Source organism: Lissotriton helveticus, chromosome 3_2 (assembly GCF_964261635.1).
Source record: "Lissotriton helveticus chromosome 3_2, aLisHel1.1, whole genome shotgun sequence".
Taxonomy (NCBI): Eukaryota; Metazoa; Chordata; class Amphibia; order Caudata; family Salamandridae; genus Lissotriton; species Lissotriton helveticus.
In genome coordinates, this window is record NC_136062.1 from 245,468,089 (window position 1) to 245,489,648 (window position 21,560).

The window sequence follows — 21,560 nt, forward strand, 5'->3', positions numbered from 1 at the left end:
AGTACGCATATCTAGCCAAGCCACTGATACAGTTGACAACACAGGAGGCAGCGACATCGACTGTCCTCCCTTGGACCCAGGAACATACACTTGTTTTCGATGAATTAAAGAAAGCTTTATGTCAAGCACCTGTTTTAGCGACACCAAACTACAGTAAACCTTTTACACTTTTTGTCACTGAACGCGATGGTACAGCATTATCAGTTCTCACACAAGATCAAGCAGGACAACACAAGCCTTGTGCTTATTTTTCGAGCACATTAGATCCAGTAGCCCAGGCTTTGCCTGCGTGCCTCAAATCAGTTGCAGCCACAGCTTTAGCTATCAGACAAAGTGATTCCATAGTGTTAGGACACTCCCTGACAGTACAAGTTCCACACTCCGTGGAAGTTCTTTTAAACCGTACACAGACTCAGCACTTGACTATAGCACGATTGACAGGATATGAACTGACACTGTTTCAGCCACACATAGAGATCAGACGCTGCAACATATTAAATCCTGCTACACTGTTACCCTCGATTACCTCAAACCCTGCAACACATGACTGTGTGGAAGTTATTAACACAATGACGAAGCCAAGACAAGACTTGACGGACATTGCATTACCTGACCCAGACCTGACACTTTACGTGGATGGTTCATGTATGAGAACAAGTACAGGAGAGTTAGTAGCAGCATATGCAGTAACTACTGAAACTGAAGTCATAGAAACACATCGTATTGACATTCTGTCTGCTCAAGCAGCAGAGCTCATCGCTCTGACCCAAGCCTGCATACGAGCCAAGAACCTGAAAGTAAACATATATACAGATTCACGTTATGCATTCGGAGTCGTTCACGACTTTGGAGTCCTCTGGCAAGAAAGAGGTTTCATGACCTCTCATGGAGCCAAGATTCAGCATGGCCCCCTCATTCAAGCTCTGTTAGAAGCAATACATTTACCTACAGCTATAGCCATTATGAAGTGCAAAGCACATACGAAAGTCACTGACACCATTTCCCAGGGTAATGACCTGGCAGATCGAACAGCCAAGCTTACAGCTCAGACTCCAGACATTCCAGCTGACACGACAAAGACAGACGTTCCAGTCCTGACGACTTGCATGACAGTCAAAGACCCTACACAAGACGTACTAGACATACAGACACATGCTACTCCAGACGAAATCAATAAATGGTCTGAACAAGGAGGGGTCCAGACAGATCAGGGATGGTTGATGAAGGGAAAAGCCACATGGTTTCTCCCCGACTCTATGGTTCAAGTCATCATTAATACCGCACATAGTCCAGCACACTTAGGAGAAAAAGCCATGTTAGACAGCATCCAGAATCTCTGGTTTAACTAGCATTTACGAGCAGCAGCGAAGCAGAAAGTGCGTACCTGCATGATCTGTTGTCAGTTCAATCCAGGTAAAGGTGTTCCCGTGGAACAAGGTGGATTCCATCCTCCTGACCACCCTTTTGAAGTCCTCCAGATGGATTATATCCAGATGGACCGATGTCGAGGATTCAAGTATGTCCTCGTAGTTGTCTGCGCTTTGTCCAGATGGACAGAAGCATATCCAGTCCCAGATTATACTGCCGCGACCACTGCCAAGCAGTTGGTTCGTGAGTTCTTCCCTCGCTATGGTTTGCCCCGGGTCGTGTATTCAGATAACGGACAGCCATTCTCGTCCGAACTCATGAAACAGGTATCACTTCTGTTAGGGTACCAGTGGAAATTCCACTGCGTACGACACCCCGAGGCAGCTGGCCTCGTCGAGCGACATAATCAAACTCTGAAAACACGATTAGCGAAGGTTTGTGCCGAAAAAGGTGTAGATTGGATGGTAGCCCTGCCGGTTGCCCTCTTCTATATGCGAATGGTCGCTCACTCCAGATCTGGTTTGTCACCCTATGAAGTCGTTTTCGGTCGTCCCCCGAACATGTGGGGTACACCTATGCCTCGCAAAATCACCGATGTTGACAGTAACATGCTGACAGATTACCTAGCTTCCTTGATGTCTGCACTACTCTTTTGTCGTTCACAGGTCGCGGCTGCCTTCCCGGACAACACCCAGGTGAAACCGCACGAGGTCGTTCCTGGTGATCTAGTATTGGTTCGGAATTTTGATCCCTCAAGCCCACTGGAGCCCCGCTGGAAGGAGCCAAAACTCGTTCTGATGACCACAAGGACCGCCGTAAAACTGGAAGGAAGAAAAGGCTGGCTCCATTCCAGTCACATCAAGCGTTTCCATGGACTGCGTCCAAAGACTTTTTTCAAGGACTGCCCCGATACTGACTCTAAACTTCCCCTGTTAGAGAAAACTCCACAGCAGGAGTATAAACTTAAATTAAGGTCTAGTAAGTCAGACAGCGTTTAATTGTTTAAGTCCCCCTCGGGTGAAGCGGTTAGACAGGTTCCTGACATGTATGAGATAGACCCCCATAGTGAGAGAGATAGACGAAACTTCAAGAAAATGAAATACTGTAAAAATCTCCTAAGTAGATGTATCGTTACATTACTGTTTATGTTTTTTCTGAGTCTTACGATCACATGTATAAGTTGTTTATTACACGTATTCTTTCCTCCTCTTGGTTCACATGTACACCTTTCCTCTAATGATACTGTAGAGCACACATTTAGTGAACTACCCCCTCACGAGTTATCTTATCGACTTGCAATGCGCAACAATACTTTTATTCGTATGTTACACTACTCGCATCAGACCAGCAATGCCACTAATTGCTGGGTATGTGGTCGACTCCCCCCATTTCAGACAGTGAAGGGAGCTCTGCCACTCTTTCCCTATCCGTTTTCACACAATGGTTCGTGTGGAGCATGGTTTACATTGACGTCATCTTTAGACGATAGGTCCCTTCTGAATACAGTTCTGAATAGAACCTGTTTTCCAGACAAGGACGGTCTTTCCCATAGGACAGGGTTAGATCTAGAGAATGAAGTATATGATCTAGGTAATTTTTCCTCCAACCTCATGGTTTTGAATGTTCAGTCCGAGACCAATCCAGACTTGCCTTCTATAACAGTTCTACCAGTGAAAGGCGAATTATGTGTTAGAAAGAATGGTTCAGTACACCTAGGACACAGTGATTGTACTACTGTGATCGAGTACAGTGACAGTGGGAAGTCTACTTTCAAAGCCTCACGTCATTCCTATTTTATATGTGGTCAGACCGCTTATGTACGTTTGCCCCTAGATTGGGATGGAACATGTTACATTGCATTCCTACTGCCACCAGTTTTCCTGGCCCCATCTGATTATCAACGAAATACACATCTAGTACACGTCAGACATAGAAGGGAGATCGAGTCCCCAATTGTCGATCAGACTGAAACTGCATTGGAACAGTATACGGATTTCAATAAAGGCTTCTTTTTCTTTATAGGTCCCGTCCAGAATAGTAAATTGATACGCAGGTTAACCAGAACCCTTGAAGCAGTAGTGAATGAGACTACTTCCGCCCTAGGTAACTTAACAGAAGAACAGTCTGCTATGAGATTTGTTGTTCTTCAGAACCGCCTTGTTCTTGACGTCATACTGGCCGATAGGGGCGGAGCTTGTAGAGTCATCGGATCTAGTTGTTGCGTTTTCATTCCTAATAACGCACCGTCCGTGTATTCAGCAATAACTAGACTTCATAAAATAGCTCATCAGCTACACCAGAATCCAGGCACCTGGACTTGGTCCGGCTGGCTCTGGAGTGTAATATCTGCATGGGGATGGAAGGTACTGTCATTCCTGGGAGTAGTAGTAATGATCATATTCAGTTGTTGTCTCTGTTTACAATGTGGCCCGGCGATTTGCGGCTTGTGCGCTACCTCTTGTATCCCACGTCCAAAGTCACATTCCCAAAGGATAAAAGACGAGCAAATGATGCTGTATGAACAGATAGATGGTCTCATGAATATTGATGTTTCCTGAAGGGAACGTAGGGAACAAGGAGGGAATGAGGAAAATTGAATTTTGCCCTGTTATGTGTCCCTACGTGTTCCCCAACATGTAATATATATGCATGAGTAATATGCATTTGCCCTCCATGACCGAATATAAAGACGCATTTACAGTTGCGTCCAACGTTAGTATGTCAGTTAGCCAGTCCTCCTGAAGGCAACGTGAATTAGGCTTTTAGGCCTATGTTGTCAACGTCTTTACATAGTGCACGTTAAATCATCGAGTTGCACCCGTTTCTAGGGCTCTGCAGGGCCCGGACACGAGATCCAGGCCTCAAGCCTCCTGAACCACTCCGAGAGATGCAGCCCCGCCCGCATCCCTGACCCTTTACTTACTTCCTGCCAAGCAACGCGGTGCCCGGCTCGGCCTGGCCTGCCTGCCAAGAATATGTTATGCCTACAGTTATCTGTTCAGCTCCCCGGCTTCACATTCCTAGCTAACGAACTGCATAAACATATCCATCTACAGTCTAGTCTCTCTGTCTCCATGCAAGTGATTTCCTGAATCAGTATCCATAGAAGATCCATAGTTCACGTAATACATGAAGAAATATATGCATACACTAGCCTTTAGTGACAAGCAGCCTTTACCCTGGTGACTTTTAGAATCAAGCAACATGTACTCTAAACACAAGATATCAGATACGCTATAGGTACAGGTCGTTCTGACATCCCAGACTACAGTCTCCTCTTCTAGTGCTAGAAGTCAGCGGCCCCCAGCTCTCCCCAGTTACACGTCATGACTCGTTTGCGCGCACCAGTAGGTTAAAGGTTCCAGCTGCCCATGAAGCCCCCTCCATGTGTCCACCCACTTATGACACTTCTGTGACGTCTACATCGCACACCTCCGTGCACGCCTTCTTTTCACGCCCATATGTTCTTATCTTTCGTTTGTCACTTGTTACGCCTACTGTATTCAATGCAACTGTATGGTTTTACTATATATATTGTATGATGTCAAAGAAATGTTGAATGTCCCTTCCTGAACCTTAGCAGGTGATGGAACCCGATGTCCATTGGCTCGAGCCACTTAATTAAAGCCCGTATGACTCAGATACCACGGACTCTGCCTCTCATTTATTGAGCTATCCTTTTCCGTTAATGCATAGAAAAATAGTACCGGTAATATTTATTTATTTACCACAGTATCCTAAGCTGTATTAGCTGGAATTTAAGTGTGATGGCCGCTTCGCAAGGGGACATAAGAGCCAATAGCCAATCCTCGGCACTTAATGGGCCGAGGTCATCCTGCCACCGTTCCCTAAGCCTTGGAAAGGTGTCCGGCAAGTTATTGCACAGTTTTTTATATGTGAGGGATATCGCTTTTGAGCTTAGAGGCCCCTCTAACAGCCGGTCCTCCAGTGGGGATGACTCCGGTATGTCCTTAAGGGATGGAAAAAACGCGAGAATCGCGTGTCTTATTTGCAAGTACCTGTATATTTCTCCCTGAGCCAGGTGATATTGGCTCTGTAGGGCACCAAATGTAAGTACAGATCCCTTCTTAACCAAGTCCTTCACTGCCAAAATACCTATGAGGTCCCACCTGTCAAACCCAGGCTGATAGCACAGCCCAAACAAGAATTTGCTATTCGCCATATTTCTAGTGTATGTTGGGTAGGTCCAAAAAAATTCCTTTTATTCTTCCTATCGCTGGTGTATAGGGCCCCCAGGTATCCGGAACGATCAGTTTGGTAACGGTCAAGAGCATGTGCGGGGGGGGGTGATCTATCCAGTGATTTACAGTCACCAATTGGGCCGCCCAGTAATAGAGTTGCAAGTCAGGCAGCGCTATGCCGCCATCTTACCAGCCTTTTGTCAGTTTTTTAAGTGCCACCCGTGGGGCCCTCCCATCCCACAGCAATGCGCGGATTTCACCCTCGACTGCTTTAAAATACGAGTCCGGGACTCTGCGTGGACCATTATGGAGAATGTACAAGAAACGAGGGAGGGCCAACGAGTGCAGCACGTCCCAATAGTGCGAGAGGCAGGGACCTCCAGTGCTTCACATCCTCACGCAGTCTAGCTAGTTGGTGGGGCCAAATTAGAGCTATAGAAAAGAGCCAAACCTTAAGTGACAAAGACCCCCCAATATCGAAACCCCTCCTCCGCCACCGCTATGGTGCAGTCAGCCAGAAGTCGAGGGACCTGGCCCCGCAACATAAACAATACGGACTTATTCCAGTTGATCACATACCCAGAATATTTGCCAAAATTCGTGAAGATGTCAAGCACTACACGAGTTGATTTGTATGGGGAGGCTAGATACAACAGTATGTCATCCGCATACAAGGATATACGATCTTACACAGTGTCCGCCCATCGCAACCCACGCACCATCACGTCACGGCGCACCCATGCCGCAAGGGGCTCCAGCAGGAGGAAGAATATCAACGGGGAAAGCGGGCAACCCTGTCTGGTCCCTCTTTTTTACCTGAATGTCTGGGATGTGTAGCTGTTCATCCTCACCTGTCCCAAAACGTCTGTGTACAGCAGCTTCACCCAGGCTATACATTTAGGGCCCAATCTCACCCTGGCCATTCTTTGGAGTCGAATGCCATTGAGGCATCGAGGGACAACACCGCTGCATCCACCTCCAAATATTGCCTACGAGCCATCACGTTGTGTAGGCGACGTATATTAAGGGCCGTATTCCTTCCTGGCATAAATCCAGATTGATCCGGGTGGATCAGTGATGTAATAACCGTCACCAGCCTATTAGCAAGGACTTTCGCCATTACCAAAATGGGTAAATCGGACAATAGGAGCCACAGCTATCCGCTGGCTTACCCGGCTTGTGGATTACTACAATCCTGGCTAACCGTTGATCCTCTGGTAGCCTACTCACCTCCAGGCTTTCCTCATACACGGCCTTCAAATGTGGCACAGTTCGAGAGGCAGTGGCTTTTAAAAACTCAGCCGGTACGCCATTAGGCCCCATTGCCTTCCCGGATTTAATCTGTCCTAAGACCTTGCTAATTTCTTCATTCGAGAGATCTCCATCTAAAGTTTCTCTCTCCTCATCTGATAGGACCGGCACATCACTATCCCGGAGGAGCTGACCTAAATCCTCAGCCGTGTAATGGGTAGAGGGGGAGTACACCTTTTCCAGGTGATCTGCGAATTCCTCCGCTATGTCCCGTGGATGTGTCACTATTTCACCCCCCGGCTTCGCCAATCTGTGTACCCATCTCTTTCCCTGTTCTCGACTCTCCAACCACGCTAATGTCCTGGCTGCCCTGTCTCCCATTTCATAAACTCTGTGTTGAGTGTTGCAATATTTAAAAATGAAAACAGACTTGCACAGCTGAATAAAGCTGGTGGAGGTTCGTTTTTCACCACTTTAAGATGGCACCTACTTTCAGTTCACTCGGGGTAGGTGGAGTTTGGTCCTATTTTTATTTTTACTTCCTGTTTCGCGCTGCACGCATATTAACTCGCATGCCGCCCCGCTTATCGAGGCTGCCAGCTGTGTACACACAGAGCCGGTACACTTACTCCGTTGCATGTAAGTACCTCATTTTGAGGACGCTGATAGCTGTATCACTTGGGCTTATTGGTATGAGGCACTGGGTTCTACGGTTTAATTGCATTGCAGTTTGAAGTTTGCTCACGCCGTGTGCACTTTGAAACGTTGACACTCTCTCGGGTATGGGAGATTCCATGTAGCGCTCACTAATTTTGGCGTGTACACTTGATAATACATTGCATTAGCGCACCCTTTTGATTCTCATCATTTTTTGTTATATACACATATGTTTATGCATGCGCATGAATTTTGACCATGATTTATATGTTCATGAGCACTAAGGATTATTCTGTTTACTTCAGACGCAGTATTAATGGTACACTCGCGAGGCTATGGTTATGGGTACTAGATGGTATCACATGATACTGAAACTGTTTTGTTTTCCTTTATGTTCTTAGAGCGATCCCCTGAGGAAGGGCTTTAATTCAGCCCGAAATGCATTGGGAGTTATGCCAAATGGAAAATATGATTTATGAATGATGTCGATTCCAGGCATCTGGAAAGATTTATGATTTATGTTCTTTGAGAAAAATTGGATTTATGGAATAAATTACTGATGAACTTCTCCAAGCTTTCGCTGTGATTACACTTTGGATGAGCTGAACTATACACATAAGACAGGATTGTCTTTTTCAAGCTGTGCACCGGGAGTCTCCTTCCAGTGGGGGGAGCTGTGTATTTGTTGCAATATTTAGCCATCATGTGTTCCCTAGTTTTTATCCAGTATTCGTCTTGCTTCATTGAAAGTCTATCACTAGTGTCAGGTGAGGGATCTTGTGCATGTTCTCGCTCCAATCTAAGGAGGTCCGCCTCCGCCTGGACCAGAAGCTCACGTTTCTTGGCAATGTAACCCATCTTTAAAGATAACGCTTGCCCTTTCAAAACCACCTGTATGCTTCCCAAATAGTTTCTGCGGATTCCACCGATCCTACATTTTCCGCAAAATAGTTCTCTGTTTGTGTACGGAGTTCCTACCTAGTGTCTGGTATGTGTAGAAGCCATGGATTAATAACAGTGGTGGTGCGTATCTGTCGTTCCCAGTGTGTGTATTCAACACCCAGACTCGGGAGTGATCTGATATACCTCTAGACAGAACTCGGCACTGAGCAAAGTTCCCTATCGCGGACAAGTATGTAAGGAAATAGTCAATACGCAATAAACTTTGGTGCTTATTAGAGAAATACGTGAATAATTTGTCAGTGTGTTGGAGCGCTCAATCCAACCCAAAGCCTTCGTAAATTCTGCCATCAGTCCATTTGATTTCGCTTTGGACCTCGGTAGATGGCGGTCAATTGTGTCACCTAATGTCCTATTATAGTCCCCACCCATAATTATTGTGCCTTCTCGGATCCCCGTCAGCTTACTTCCAAGGTCCTCCAGAGCGGGCGGTGAATAAACAGAGATTAAATTGATATCCCTTCCATCCCACTGAGCCTCTAACCCTGCAAACCTTCCCCCCGGTTCTGCCCATGTCTTGTGAACTTTAAGGGGTGTACTCTTCTTCACAGGATTGCCGTCCCCCTCGATCCTGTGGTATAATCCGCATGAACCAACATTTTATACCCCCACCTGCTGAGGGCCTTAGTCTACTGTCCCACGAGGTGCGTTTCTTGCAACTAAACCACATCAGGCGAATTCCGCTTTAAATACTGTTGCACTATCCCTCTCTTAATCTTATCTCACATCCCATTGACATTCCAAGTTAGTACAGAAAGTATTTGGTCTCTATCCCCCCCCATAACTGTTCTTCACACAACTCACAACAGGGGTGTGGAATTTAATAAAATATCTACTTGTCCATGGGGCAGGTTGCTTCATAAATCTACTTGTCCTGTAGCAAAATCCATGTCTCCCTTTTGTGCCATGTAATGCGGCAACAAATTATGGCAGAAATCTCATTACATAGGAGCTCTGAAATAGCCTCTTTGATTAGGCCAGGGCTCCTTTCAAAGTAGGGTTTGAATACTTGCAAATCCCTTATGTTGCCACGTTTCCGCAGATCTACATACTGGCGCTGAAGGGAATGGTAAGCAACAGTTCCAGGGTTGGAATGGCCTTTATGAGTCTGGGCAAACCTACTCACTTGAAGGTTTTAAGGGTTTTCACCAACTCTTCTCTAATCTTTCCCGTACTGAGAAAGGTTGGTAATTTATCCTGACAATGGCAGACTTAAACTTCTACCATTGTTGGGAAAAAATATTTTTGGGGGGAAAGTGAACTTGCAAATACTTAGATTTTCGCTTGAGCAAATCTACACCTGCATATTTGCTCATGCTAAAAGCAGTTCACAAATATTTTCTGGGAGTACTATTTCTTGGCCTACTTCTGTAAAGTCTTGTGAATTCACGAAAGTCGTATATTTGCACTTAATGCAAGGACATAGGTGCACTTTTGAGACTTTTAATAATTAGGCCCTTAATTAGGTCTGGCGTTAACCATGACCTTTTGTGTTTTTTTAAATTCTGTCCCTCTCTCGCTCGGTCTATTGGCTAGCTTCACTGTGAGTGATAGCATTCTATTCTTTCACAATGGGCATAATCAACACACAGTTGTTTTGTTCAGTGCCAGGAACTACTGTGGCACGGTGTGCGTTTTGCTTTTGCCAATGTTTGTTATAATGGTGAGTGCCCGGCAGCTCCCACACCAATTAGGTTTTACAAAAACCATGCCAAAACAAGTCACGCATTGACAAAACCAAAAGGCTGACCAACAATTTAAGACCTACTGGCTTTACCAATGCTTGTTTATTTGTATGTTTCCCATCCTCTTATTAAAACTGGTTACACTGATTTTCCACCCTTCAAGGGTACAAGCAACCATCACGAGCCAACATACGCGGCTGAAGACAGAGCAGTCCACAAGCCGGACCCAGGACAGCACTACAGCCTGCAGCACCAGGGAAAAATGGATTCAGTGCCGGGAAGGATGAGGAACCCCTGGCCCACAAGAACCCGGCCACTACCCACCAGGAGAACGAGTGTGCTGCAACGAGGTCAACACCAAAGCGGGGTCAAAGAAGGAAGGTACACGGTCTAACCCACCCCGGTCGGAGTGTTGGGATGTAGAGATTGAGAGGGTGCCACCTCCGCCCTCCCAGCTAGATAGTGGCGGTATGGACCCCAGATATCCAAGGGGCGGGAGGATGTCGGAAGCTGTTCCGAATACTCCACGCTGTTCACATTACAGAACGCCACGCTCCTGAGCCACGACGCGACTGTAGGAGCGCGCCGCGAGCACCATAGCAGTGCCACTTCTCTTTTAGCCAGCAGGAAGCAAATGGACGCCAACTTGCGAATTTTGCGAGGGAAATTGGACACATACCCCAGCAGGGCAATCTCAGGCGTGACAGTCAGTGATAGACCCAATATTTCACCCAACGCTACGTGTACCTCAACCCAGTAGGTGTACAAACTCGGGCAAGTCCAGGAAAGGTGTGCAAAGTCAGCCTGAGGGGCGTTGCATTTAGGGCAGGTGTGGGGTCTGGTGGGGTCAATCCTATGTGAAAGCGCCGGTGTGTGGTACAGTCTCCGAAGAAATTTAAAATGTATAAGTTTGTGCTTGCTATTCATGGAGACCTCCCTGGTCATTAGACAACACGCCTCCCATTGGTCATCTGTGATCTGTGTGCCTATATCAAGTTCCCAAGCTGTGCGGACCGCTTCATCCGACGAGGGAAGTGAAAACAAGCACAGCTTGTAAAGTTTGGACACCATATGGGCCCCCGATGTGGTCTGTATGATGTGTGTAAGGGCTGGGGTATCATCCGGCGGGAGAGGGAATGTATTGAAAGTAGCTCTCAACAGCGCCCGCACTCTTGTAAGTATAAATGTGTCCATAAATGTACGATCAGTGAAGCGGGGGTCTTCAGTGAGTGTGAAAACGTGGCCATTGGGGAATAGGTCGCCAATCGTGTGCAGTTGGAATTTCGACAGCGATCTGCGTACCACCGTTTCGCCCGTTATAGGGAGCCAGTGGGCGTTGGGCAGCGGGAGGGCGGAAGAGTATAGCGTGTCTATGCGATGCAAGCGCCTAAGTTTGTCCCAAGCCCAAGTCGTCGTAGTGAGTGGGAGTGTGTCCCGTGGTTCTCGGGGAAGGCCCCTGGGAAGAATCGTCGCGAGGCTCACCGGGAGCGCCGCGTCAGCTTCGGGCCGCAAATGCGGAATCCTGGCATCAGGATGATACCAAGAGTGAGCGTAGGAACACTGGGCGACCAGGTAGTAAAGGTAGAAATCTGGGACCCCAAAGCCACCCCGCTCGTAAGGTAGAGTTAGTGTGTGCCAGGCAAGTCGTGGGCGTTTACCCCCCCATACTAATCTCAGCAAGGCAGTATGCAATTGTGTAAAAACAACCTTGGTAAGAGGAATCGGAATATTATTGAAAAGGTACAAAAACCGGGGGAGGACAACCATCTTTACAATGGCAATGCGCCCAGCCATGGATAAAGGGAGACGGAGCCACCTATCGGTGTTATCTTCCAGAAAGTCGAGGGCTCGTCCATAGTTTAGGCGGATAATGTGGAGAAGCGTGGCTCAGTGGTTAGAAGCGGCAGACCCAGAAGCTGAGATCGACCGTGGACCAGGGTTCGATTCCCCGCCTCGCGGGTCTCAGGCTCAAAAATTCCATGGACTTGACAATTCTCACTCTGGTGCCTACTCAACTCACTGGGGTCACACTCTGCGACTCTGGGCAATAGCTTGCTTAATCTCCACTATGGCCCCTCACGGCGGGATGCCTGGCTTTCACCTTGTGGACACACTGCCGGGGTTTCTCACAGGGGAATACCAGGACGGGTTCCCTAAGCAAGCGCCGGGACGCTTACGGGCAGCCGTGCACTCTACAAATCCAGCACATTTACATTACATTTACATAATGGACACGGTGTCAAGGTGTATATGTATCCCCAGATACTTGACAGACTCTTCGCATCACTCCAGTGGGAGGGAGCAGGGCCATTGCGTGGTGGCAGGGGTGAGGGGAAACAATTGCGACTTATGCCAATTAACCCTAAGACCACCCTAAGCGTGGAAGGGTATACTCAGATGTGAGTCCCTTGCTCATTGCACCATCAGGATTCAAGCAAGCCGGGCCGAAGACGGCTGTAATGCCAGAAACCGGTCCCCGGAAGCTTGTTTCCTTCCCAGTGTAAGAATTGGCTTTTGTAGTCTGGTCTGCCCTGTTCCCATGATGCACTGGGCCAGGGACAGACTAATTTGCATACAGCCAGGTTCTGAAACTGGGATGGTGCAATGAGCTAAAAAACGGTGTTGGATCTAGCCCTGATCTCTTGACTGGGTGAGAGTACTCTGCTTAATTCAGAGACTCTGTCCATCACCACCCCTTGTTGTAAATAACAGTGGTTAGAAGCGGCAGACCCAGAAGCTGAGATCGACCGTGGACCAGGGTTCGATTCCCCGCCTCGGCGGGTCTCAGGCTCAAAAATTCCATGGACTTGACAATTCTCACTCTGGTGCCTACTCAACTCACTGGGGTCACACTCTGCGACTCTGGGCAATAGCTTGCTTAATCTCCACTATGGCCCCTCGCGGCGGGATGCCTGGCTTTCACCTTGTGGACACACTGCCGGGGTTTCTCACAGGGGAATACCAGGACGGGTTCCCTAAGCAAGCGCCGGGACGCTTACGGGCAGCCGTGCGCTCTACAAATCCAGCACATTTACATTACATTTACATAATGGACACGGTGTCAAGGTGTATATGTATCCCCAGATACTTGACAGACTCTTCGCACCACTCCAGTGGGAGGGAGCAGGGCCATTGCGCGGTGGCAGGGGTGAGGGGAAACAATTGCGACTTATGCCAATTAACCCTAAGACCAGAGTACTCGCCAAAGCGTGCGATCTCAGATAGCAGGGGTTGCAGATTGGTCTCCGGAGTACGGACATATAAGACCATGTCATCCGCATAGAGCGAAACCAAGAGAGAACCCTCTGTGGAGATGTTGTTCCTGCAAGTGTCGCACCAGGGGGTCCATTGCCAAAATAAAGAGCAAGGTAGACAAGGGGCATCCCTGGCGGGTACCTCTGGAGAGAGTAAATCTGTCGGAAATGGTGCCGTTTAGGCGAATGCGAGCCGTGGGAGCAGTGTACAGCAGCTCCACTGTCGCGACAAACATCGCGGGCATGCCCATCCTACGCATCACATCCAGAAAAAAGGGCCATTCTAGCGTGTCAAAAGCTTTTTCGGTGTCTAGAAAGACCGCGGCAGCAGGGGTGGCTGGATCGATTCTGTGTAGAACCGAATAAATCGTGCGAAGGTTCAGTGACTTCGACTTCTGAGGTACAAAGCCCGATTGTGCTGGTGATATAATGGCGTTAACCAGCAACGCTAACCGCATCGCCAGTGCTTTGGCCAAGATTTTATAGTCCAGGTTAAGGAGCGAAAGTGGGCGATAAGAGCTGCAGATCGTGGGGGAGCTTACATATACTTAGATCGCTCACCCTAATAATAAAGGTTTTGCATTAATGAACCATAAATACCAGTTTGAACAGAACTAATACATTGACACAAATATAACCTTACCTTCAGGCAATGCCTTTCCCTGATCCATAATGTGGTACTGTAAACTGGCAGCCAAAGGTCTTGTTCTGTAGGGGGTTGGGCCTACTTGTCCCAAGGACAAAATACACATGAAAACTTGTTGCCCTTGACCCCAAACAATATGTCCTGGGCGTCTGGCTATAGGAATTCCACATCCCTGTCCCAAGTCTACGGATCAGGACAAACGAAGAGGAAAATTGTAATAGCCAACTCATCTTTGGTCGTCTACTCTTCAGTATGGCCACTTTGCGCCTTAGGATCACACAACCACATAGCATACCAATAAAACAATAATAAACTATGAAACATCCCCCTCTTCCCATCCCCCCCTTACCCTCCCCTTCCTGCCCGTGGATTTAGAACTACCCACTCCCAAACTAGGCAAAGTGCCTCTCACCCTCCCTGAAATGCTGAAAATGCACGGGGTTAGTCGGCTCCCCTCCCCGCAAGTACACATCACATTTACATAAGGTCAGCCATCCACGTGTCGTGTTTACTTTAGTCCTGGTCAGATCCACCTCAATAGTGCCTACATATCATAGCCCAATCACCAGGTCTCCACAGCAGTCCCTCCCCCCCATACTTGCTCTCTGTACTAAGCACCGTCTCTCCATGTCGTCAACCAGGGGGTTGTTATTCTGTCTCTTTCGTCTGACCATCTCCCTCCACTGAGCCATTTCTGAGAACTTCTGTACGGCCACCTCTGTGCTGTCCCGATCTGCCAACTCGATCTCTCCTTTGGCTTCCCACTCTGCTCCACCCCTCCATCCAGTCCCACACTTCTTCAGGTGACTCGAAGAACCACGTTTTTCCATCCAATTCCACTCTCAACTTTGCTGGAAATAACATTGCATACTTTATTTCCCTGTCACGCAGTTCCTTCTTTACTGCCTGAAAGGTGCAACTTTGGGCCTGGACCTTGGCCGTGAAGTCAGGAAAGAAGGCCACCTCGTTCTTGTCTATTTTCAGTGGGGGGTTGGATCTCGCCGTCTGCAGGATAATATCCCTATCTCGATAGTTGAATACTCGGGCTTTAAGGGGTCTTGGGGCGCCCCAGGTTTTGGCCTGCCTCCTGGGATTCTATGAGCCCTTTCGATTGAAAAGTAGCTAGACAAGGTCTGGGGTTTGAGGTGTTTGGTGATGAGTTCTTCCACATATAGGTCCGCCGCCGGCCCATCGGCCCTCTCCGGAACACCTAAGATGCGAATGTTGTTACGGTGTGCGCGGCCTTCATAGTCATCAAGCTGCTGAGCCATCCTCTCCTGTTTCTTTTGCATTTCAACCATCTGTGCTTGAAACTCAGACGTATCCGTTTGCAAAGCGTTGGTGACTATTTTGAGCTCTTGGACTTTTTCATCCATCTTCCTGAACTCTGCTCTGATGAGGGAAACTTCCACAGTGACGGAGTCCAGTGAGGAGCGGACGCAATTAATCGCCGCCATGACATCGTGCAGGGTTGGCTCTGTCCCCTGTTTAGGGGGAGTATGTACCCCATCCTTCTCCATTGATGGCGGCTCACTCTTGTCTCCCGCCCTGGACCAGGCAAATTTGGCTAGCTGCTTCTGGGCGTTAGCCATAAGACCACTGCCTCCTGTCGCCATGTGCTTGGGTCTACGACACACGTGTACGGCAGAAGTCCAGGACAACACCAGCGTCTGTCTGCACCTGTTTGACGAGTATAACAATGGCACCATCTGCCCACCGTTGCCCCTTTGGGATTGCCGCCACCACTTTGCGTTTGTGAGTTTAGCTGCTACAAATGAGTTCTTTTCTTCAACCTTGACCCTCCATCTACTTGGGACCTGCAGGCAGCTCTGTTATGGCCCACCTCCGGCCCCTCCTGTATAGGTCGGACTTTCGGCCTCTGTCCCTGTACCAACGGCACCAGCACTGACTCTTTCGGAGTGGCGCCCTATCACCCTGTCCGTTTTTCCACAGGAACAGTTTCTACCTCGTGGGGCTGAAAATCGTCGCTTTTTGCACAGGGGAGTCCAGCTAGGTCAAGTGTGATCAGCGATCATCTAAATGCAGTGCCATTCATGTGAGGAAGTAAGTCCTCCGCCAAGGACCCCCTGAGCGCCGATACCCGTAGGTCTCACTTTTTAATTTTTATTAAGGGCGCCAGCATTGAGATGGTGAGTCTTCCTAGCGATCTTGAGTCGGGGGACTATTCATCTCCTTTGCGGGTCTCCACAGCACACCTGTTGCCAGCCCCCTCCAGCTCCGCTTCACATCTACGCATCAGATCTACCACTTCCAGCGCTGTGTACCATGGGGTGACACGGGGCCCCCCTCCTCAACCTCAGGCACCCCCAGTGTCTTCCAATTACGGTCCGACCACACCAGGCCCAGCCGACCACACAAGCCCAGGGCTCCGGTATCAGAGTAACCCGCGCTGCCTCCCCTAGTCACAGGAGGGCAGCCACCATAATCTTGTTTTACAGGACTGTTCCTGCTACAGCCACAAAGTGGCTGAATGACAAAACATCATGTGGAAGAGTTATAATACAAAACTATTGTTTCCGGCATGTACTTTATCTTCTCTTATAGTGAAGTGGTGTTGACAGAAACATATGTGACTTTCAGTCCTTTCTTTCAGTCTGTATGTTTAGGTCTGGCAAGTCCTGACTAACACGGTATTCTCTGTTGTAGGAAGAAGCCGGAGCTGATGATGCCGAGACCCTGGATCTCTACCAGCAAAGTCTTGGAGAGCTACTGCTCATGTTGGCAGGTGAGTGCCAGAGAGACTGTAGAAACCCAGTGTATAGCATTCATGAATGCAAATATGGTTTAGTCGGTCAAAATACAGTTGGTTGGCAATATTCATCTTTCGCGCTCCCTTCGTTCAGGTTTCCAACATTTAAATAAACAGGCCACACATGCTTTTGAGGAAAATTGCAACATCTACCATTTGAGCTGCCGCTTGGTATCTATTTTCGATGGGTAGTTCTCCAAAGGTATAGGAGCATATGAACTTTCCCTAATTTGGTTTAACGTGGTCCTCAGTTAACGTAATGAATCATTTTGGGTTTCCTTATGATTAGGCTAGGAGATTTGGTCTTTAAATCATTCCCAGCCCTAATGCTTAACTTGACACATGGACATGTTTCATAGATATTTGGCATGTATGATGTTAGTTATGGTGTGTATGTATGTGGCTGTGTGTGGCACAATTACCTGCCTCTGTATCACACCTGCGTCTCCCTACCCCATGTCCTATGTGCTTTCCTTTTTAGGTTTCGCCTGGCGCAGGTGAAATCTAATGTTAGAACAGTACGGGGGCTTTGTCCCGCCTGCTCTTCCATTGGCTAGCTCCATAAATGGAGGCTAGCCATTGGAAGACATGGTTGTCCATCACTGTTTCCCCCGTCACGACGCGATTCGGGGGCGTTTCCGTGTCTTTTTTTAAGTCCCGCCCCCCACACCCTCCCTCTTGCCGTCCCGTTGTCCGTGCCTTCTCGAAGTTCTCCCTCCCGCCCGCCCATTGTGCGTGCCTCCTCCCTCCCGCCCGCCCACTGTTCGTGCCTCCTCCCTCCCGCCCGCCCACTGTCCGTGTTCGATGCTGTCCAACCTATCTATGAACTCTTAAGTTCATCCGAGCCTACCTCGTCTTGTTTATCCCCCGCCCGCCCGCCCTCCCTCCCGTTGTCTGTGCCTTCTCCCTGCCGCCCGCCCACTGTCCGTGCCTCCTCCCGCCCGCCCACTGTCCGTGCCTCCTCCCTCCCGCCGCGGTCTCACCACCATCCACTATTAGCCAGAGCCCTCAGGGTCATATGATAGCAAGCGCTCCTCTCCGTGCTCCTCAGCTGTTGTCTGGAGAAGTGCTGGGGCCGACTCCACTCTTGGTTGCTAGTGCAATCATACATGCACCATCAATTGTTGCCCCATTTACCCTTCAGGGCATACGTTATGGCGGGCCCGGCTAACGAGTGAAAGGCAGCTTGGGCCGAGCAAGAAGAGTCCTCGCATTACCTGGCCTAGTCGATTGTCAGGCGCTGCATGCCTCTGTACTGCACAGGCAGGTACTAGGCCAATCTTCACTGTTGGGGAGGGGTCCGGCAGTCACAGCCCGAGCACCTCAGAACCAGGTGCTGAGAGGCCTATGGTCGCGGCGTTTCAAGCCCCCTGTTCACTCTCGTAGTGGCCCATCTCCCCGCAGTTTCCGTGCCGCACCGGCACTCCGGTCAGGGCTCTGCAGGGGGCAGGCTCGGGACCGTGGCGACAGCCTCCAGGACGCTCTGGTTGTTAGGTACTCCACCTGGCAGTCGCCACAGGTACCGTAAGGATCGGAACTCCGCACCCATGGCGCCAAAGACTTAAGCGGGACCCGATTGTCTCCCTCTGGGTCGTCATACAGTGCATGGGAGGATGAAGGGGGCATGTAGTTGGCATCAGCAGCCCCCTCCTCCCCCCCACCAGGCCTCTGTGTCTGCAGGGTGGCAGTGGATGGGAAATGAAATCTTGAGGGGGAGCTCAGAGGGAGTGCGGCTTACTCCAATGCCGCTTGGCCATGCCCCCTTCTATAGGTCCTTTATTTACCTAAAGGAAAGTAAGGAAGTTAAAATTAGGAACAAGACAAACAGAAGATCCTAATAGGGTTTGGGGGCAAATTTGACCATAAGGCCGTGTTTGCACAGGAAGGAGCTACAATGCAAAATGTTATGTAGACCTTGTTGGCCATTACGGACAATGTTGTCATATGGAGAAGGTTTCAGACACCCTTAGTTAATTTTAGAAATCCTGAGGTCTCAAATCTTTTACGGTGGGCTATGCTTACAAGTTTCAGAGACTGTGGTAAAGATGCTAGGCATTTGGGGGGTGAGGTGGCTGTGTGTGTGAGGGGGGGCTGTGTGTGTGAGGGGGGGCTGTGTGTGTGAGGGGGGGCTGTGTGTGTGTGAGGGGGGCTCTGTGTGTGAGGGGGGCTCTGTGTGTGAGGGGGGGCTCTGTGTGTGAGGGGGGGCTCTGTGTGTGTGAGGGGCTCTGTGTGTGGGGGGGCTCTGTGTGTGGGGGGGCTCTGTGTGTGGGGGGCTCTGTGTGTGGGGCTCTGTGTGTATGGGGGCTCTGTGTGTGTGGGTGGACTCTGTGTGTGGGCTCTGTGTGTGTGAAGGGGCTCTGTGTGTGTGGGGGGGCTCTGTGTGTGTGGGGGGGCTCTGTGTGTGGGGGGGGCTCTGTGTGTGTGGGGGGGGCTCTGTGTGTGTGTGGGGGGGCCTCTGTGTGTGTGGGGGATCTGTGTGTGGGGGGGCTCTGTGTGTGTGGGGGGCTCTGTGTGTGGGGGGTCTCTGTGTGTGTGTGAGGGGGTCTCTGTATGTGTGGGGGGCTCTGTGTGTGTGGGGGCTCTGTGTGTGTGGGGGCTCTGTGTGTGTGGGGGCTCTGTGTGTGTGGGGCTCTGTGTGTGTGGGGGGGCTCTGTGTGTGTGGGGGGATCTGTGTGTGTGTGGGGGGGCTCTGTGTGTGGGGGGGGCTCTGTGTGTGGGGGGGGCTCTGTGTGTGTGGGGGCTCTGTGTGTGGGGGGCTCTGTGTGTGTGTGGGGGGGCTCTGTGTGTGTGTGGGGGGATCTGTGTGTGTGTGGGGGGCTCTGTGTGTGTGGGGGGCTCTGTGTGTGTGTGGGGGTCTCTGTGTGTGTGGGGGGGCTCTGTGTGTGTGTGGGGGGGTCTCTGTGTGTGTGGGGGGGCTCTGTGTGGGGGGGCTCTGTGTGTGTGTGGGGGGCTCTGTGTGTGTGGGGGGGCTCTGTGTGTGTGTGGGGGGGCTGTGTGTGTGTGTGTGTGGGGCTCTGTGTGTGGCGGGGCTCTGTGTGTGGGGGGCTCTGTGTGTGTGGGGGGCTCTATGTGTGGGGGGGCTCTGTGTGTGGGGGGCTCTGTGTGTGTGGGGGGCTCTGTGTGTGTGGGGGGGCTCTGTATGTGGGGGGCTCTGTGTGTGTGGGGGGGCTCTGTGTGTGGGGGGGGGCTCTGTGTGCGTGGCTCTCTGTGTGTGGCTCTCTCTGTGTGTGTGTGTGTGGGTGCAAAGGCAATAGGTCTCGCATTTGCGAGAGATTAAGCTATTGACATTGTAAATGACAATGCCATTTATTTATCTGTTTTCAAAACCAACACATAAATAAAAATGTTGTCATTTACAATGCCAATAGCTCTAACTTTGGCAAAGGCGAGACCGTTACATTGTAAATGCTTGTTTCTCCTGTGCCTCTGAAGGCGTTTCCTTGCCTTGAGGCTTGGGTGTCACTGTTTCATTGTCCATGTTTCTTCGTCCCTTTGCCCTTGTTGCCCTGTTCCATCGTTCATGTCTCCCTGGCTCCTGCCTGTGTCTTCTTGGCCTGGTGTCTTTGCTACCTTTAATGTGTCAGTTTCTCTCATGGAGATGCAAATCCAGGCACCCACATTTTTGCATGCAGAGGTCAGACGTGTTTGTACAGGTTGCTGGTATCAGTGTTCTGGCCATCTGCTGTGTGCAGGTTATGTGCAAGTGAGCTACACTGGTGGTGTAGGAGTTCATTGTGCATGTTTTCTCAGTTCCTATAAAAACCCGTGTTTTGTTGTTAGTTAAATGCAAAGCTGTAGGAGGAACCAGAGGATGAAGTTGTTGAGAATGGTACCGGACTTCACTATATGTTTCTCATAGTTTCAGATAGGATCGCCACATTTTGTAATCCACATAACTGGAGTTTATAAATCTTAGCAGTTGATGTATCTTCCTTGAAACTTATCTTGTTCATCCGCTCAGATTGTAGGATGTCCCATGCCCAGTGTACAAGAAGGCAGTGCTATACCTCTTGTGTTTCATAAAACAGCTCTCTATCTCCCTGTCCTAGTGTCTTTATCTCCTAATCCTAGTGTCCCCATCCCCAGACTCAGAACCCTTGTTTCCGAGTTTTAGTGCCTGTGTTTCCAAGATCAAAATCCAGTGTCTCCGAATCCCTGTGACGCCCTAGTCCCACTGACCCCATTTCCTAGTCCGAGACCCAGTTTCCCAGTGTTCCTGTTTCCATTCTATTCACATTAAGAACATTTGCTATGTCCCCGCTCTCTTTCCTCCCAGTATTGGTGTATTTTGGCCAGTGTTCATTCCATTCTACTAATACCAATTGTCTCTCTTTCCTGGTCTAAAGTGACCCTGTCTCCTGGAGTCCTTTATCTCTGACTCTCATAGTTCTAATCGCCATGCTGCAGAACCACTTGTCGACTGGGGTAGTTTAGTTTGTGCAGCTTTATGCGATCCCTCAGAATGAGACATTAAGCCTAGTTATTTTGATTTAACAAATACTATAGGCCTACCTATTGGAATATAATTAATACAGACATTGCGGTGGACAGGATTTTAGAGACTGAGAACTATTGATACCTTCTTCCTCGATGGAATCACTTCCGTTATTTGATTCAGCAATGTATTCCCCCTCCTTCAACCCTTGTTGACTAGTGGTGGGTGGTGCTGGAACCAGTACTTCACTGTATCTGCCATTTTTAGGGAGGAGCAGGTGGGAGGTGTTGTCAGTTCAGACTGCTCCCATTGAAATGGAATCTATCATGTTT

At 49.4% G+C, this 21,560-nt stretch overlaps 1 protein-coding gene across 4 annotated transcripts in view; it reads left to right on the forward strand.

The window, feature by feature from the left end:
- The window catches only part of ULK3 (unc-51 like kinase 3), a 296,553-nt gene that overhangs the window by 172,611 nt on the left and 102,382 nt on the right, over positions 1-21,560 (forward strand). For all 4 annotated transcript variants that reach the window (XR_013609866.1, XM_078685126.1, XM_078685127.1 and 1 more), the window contains exon 12: positions 16,691-16,769. Coding sequence is in view for 3 of the 4 variants with exons in the window: in XM_078685126.1 (XP_078541252.1) it covers positions 16,691-16,769 (79 nt within the window). In the remaining variant the exon portion in view is untranslated. The remainder of the gene's footprint in view (positions 1-16,690; positions 16,770-21,560) is intronic.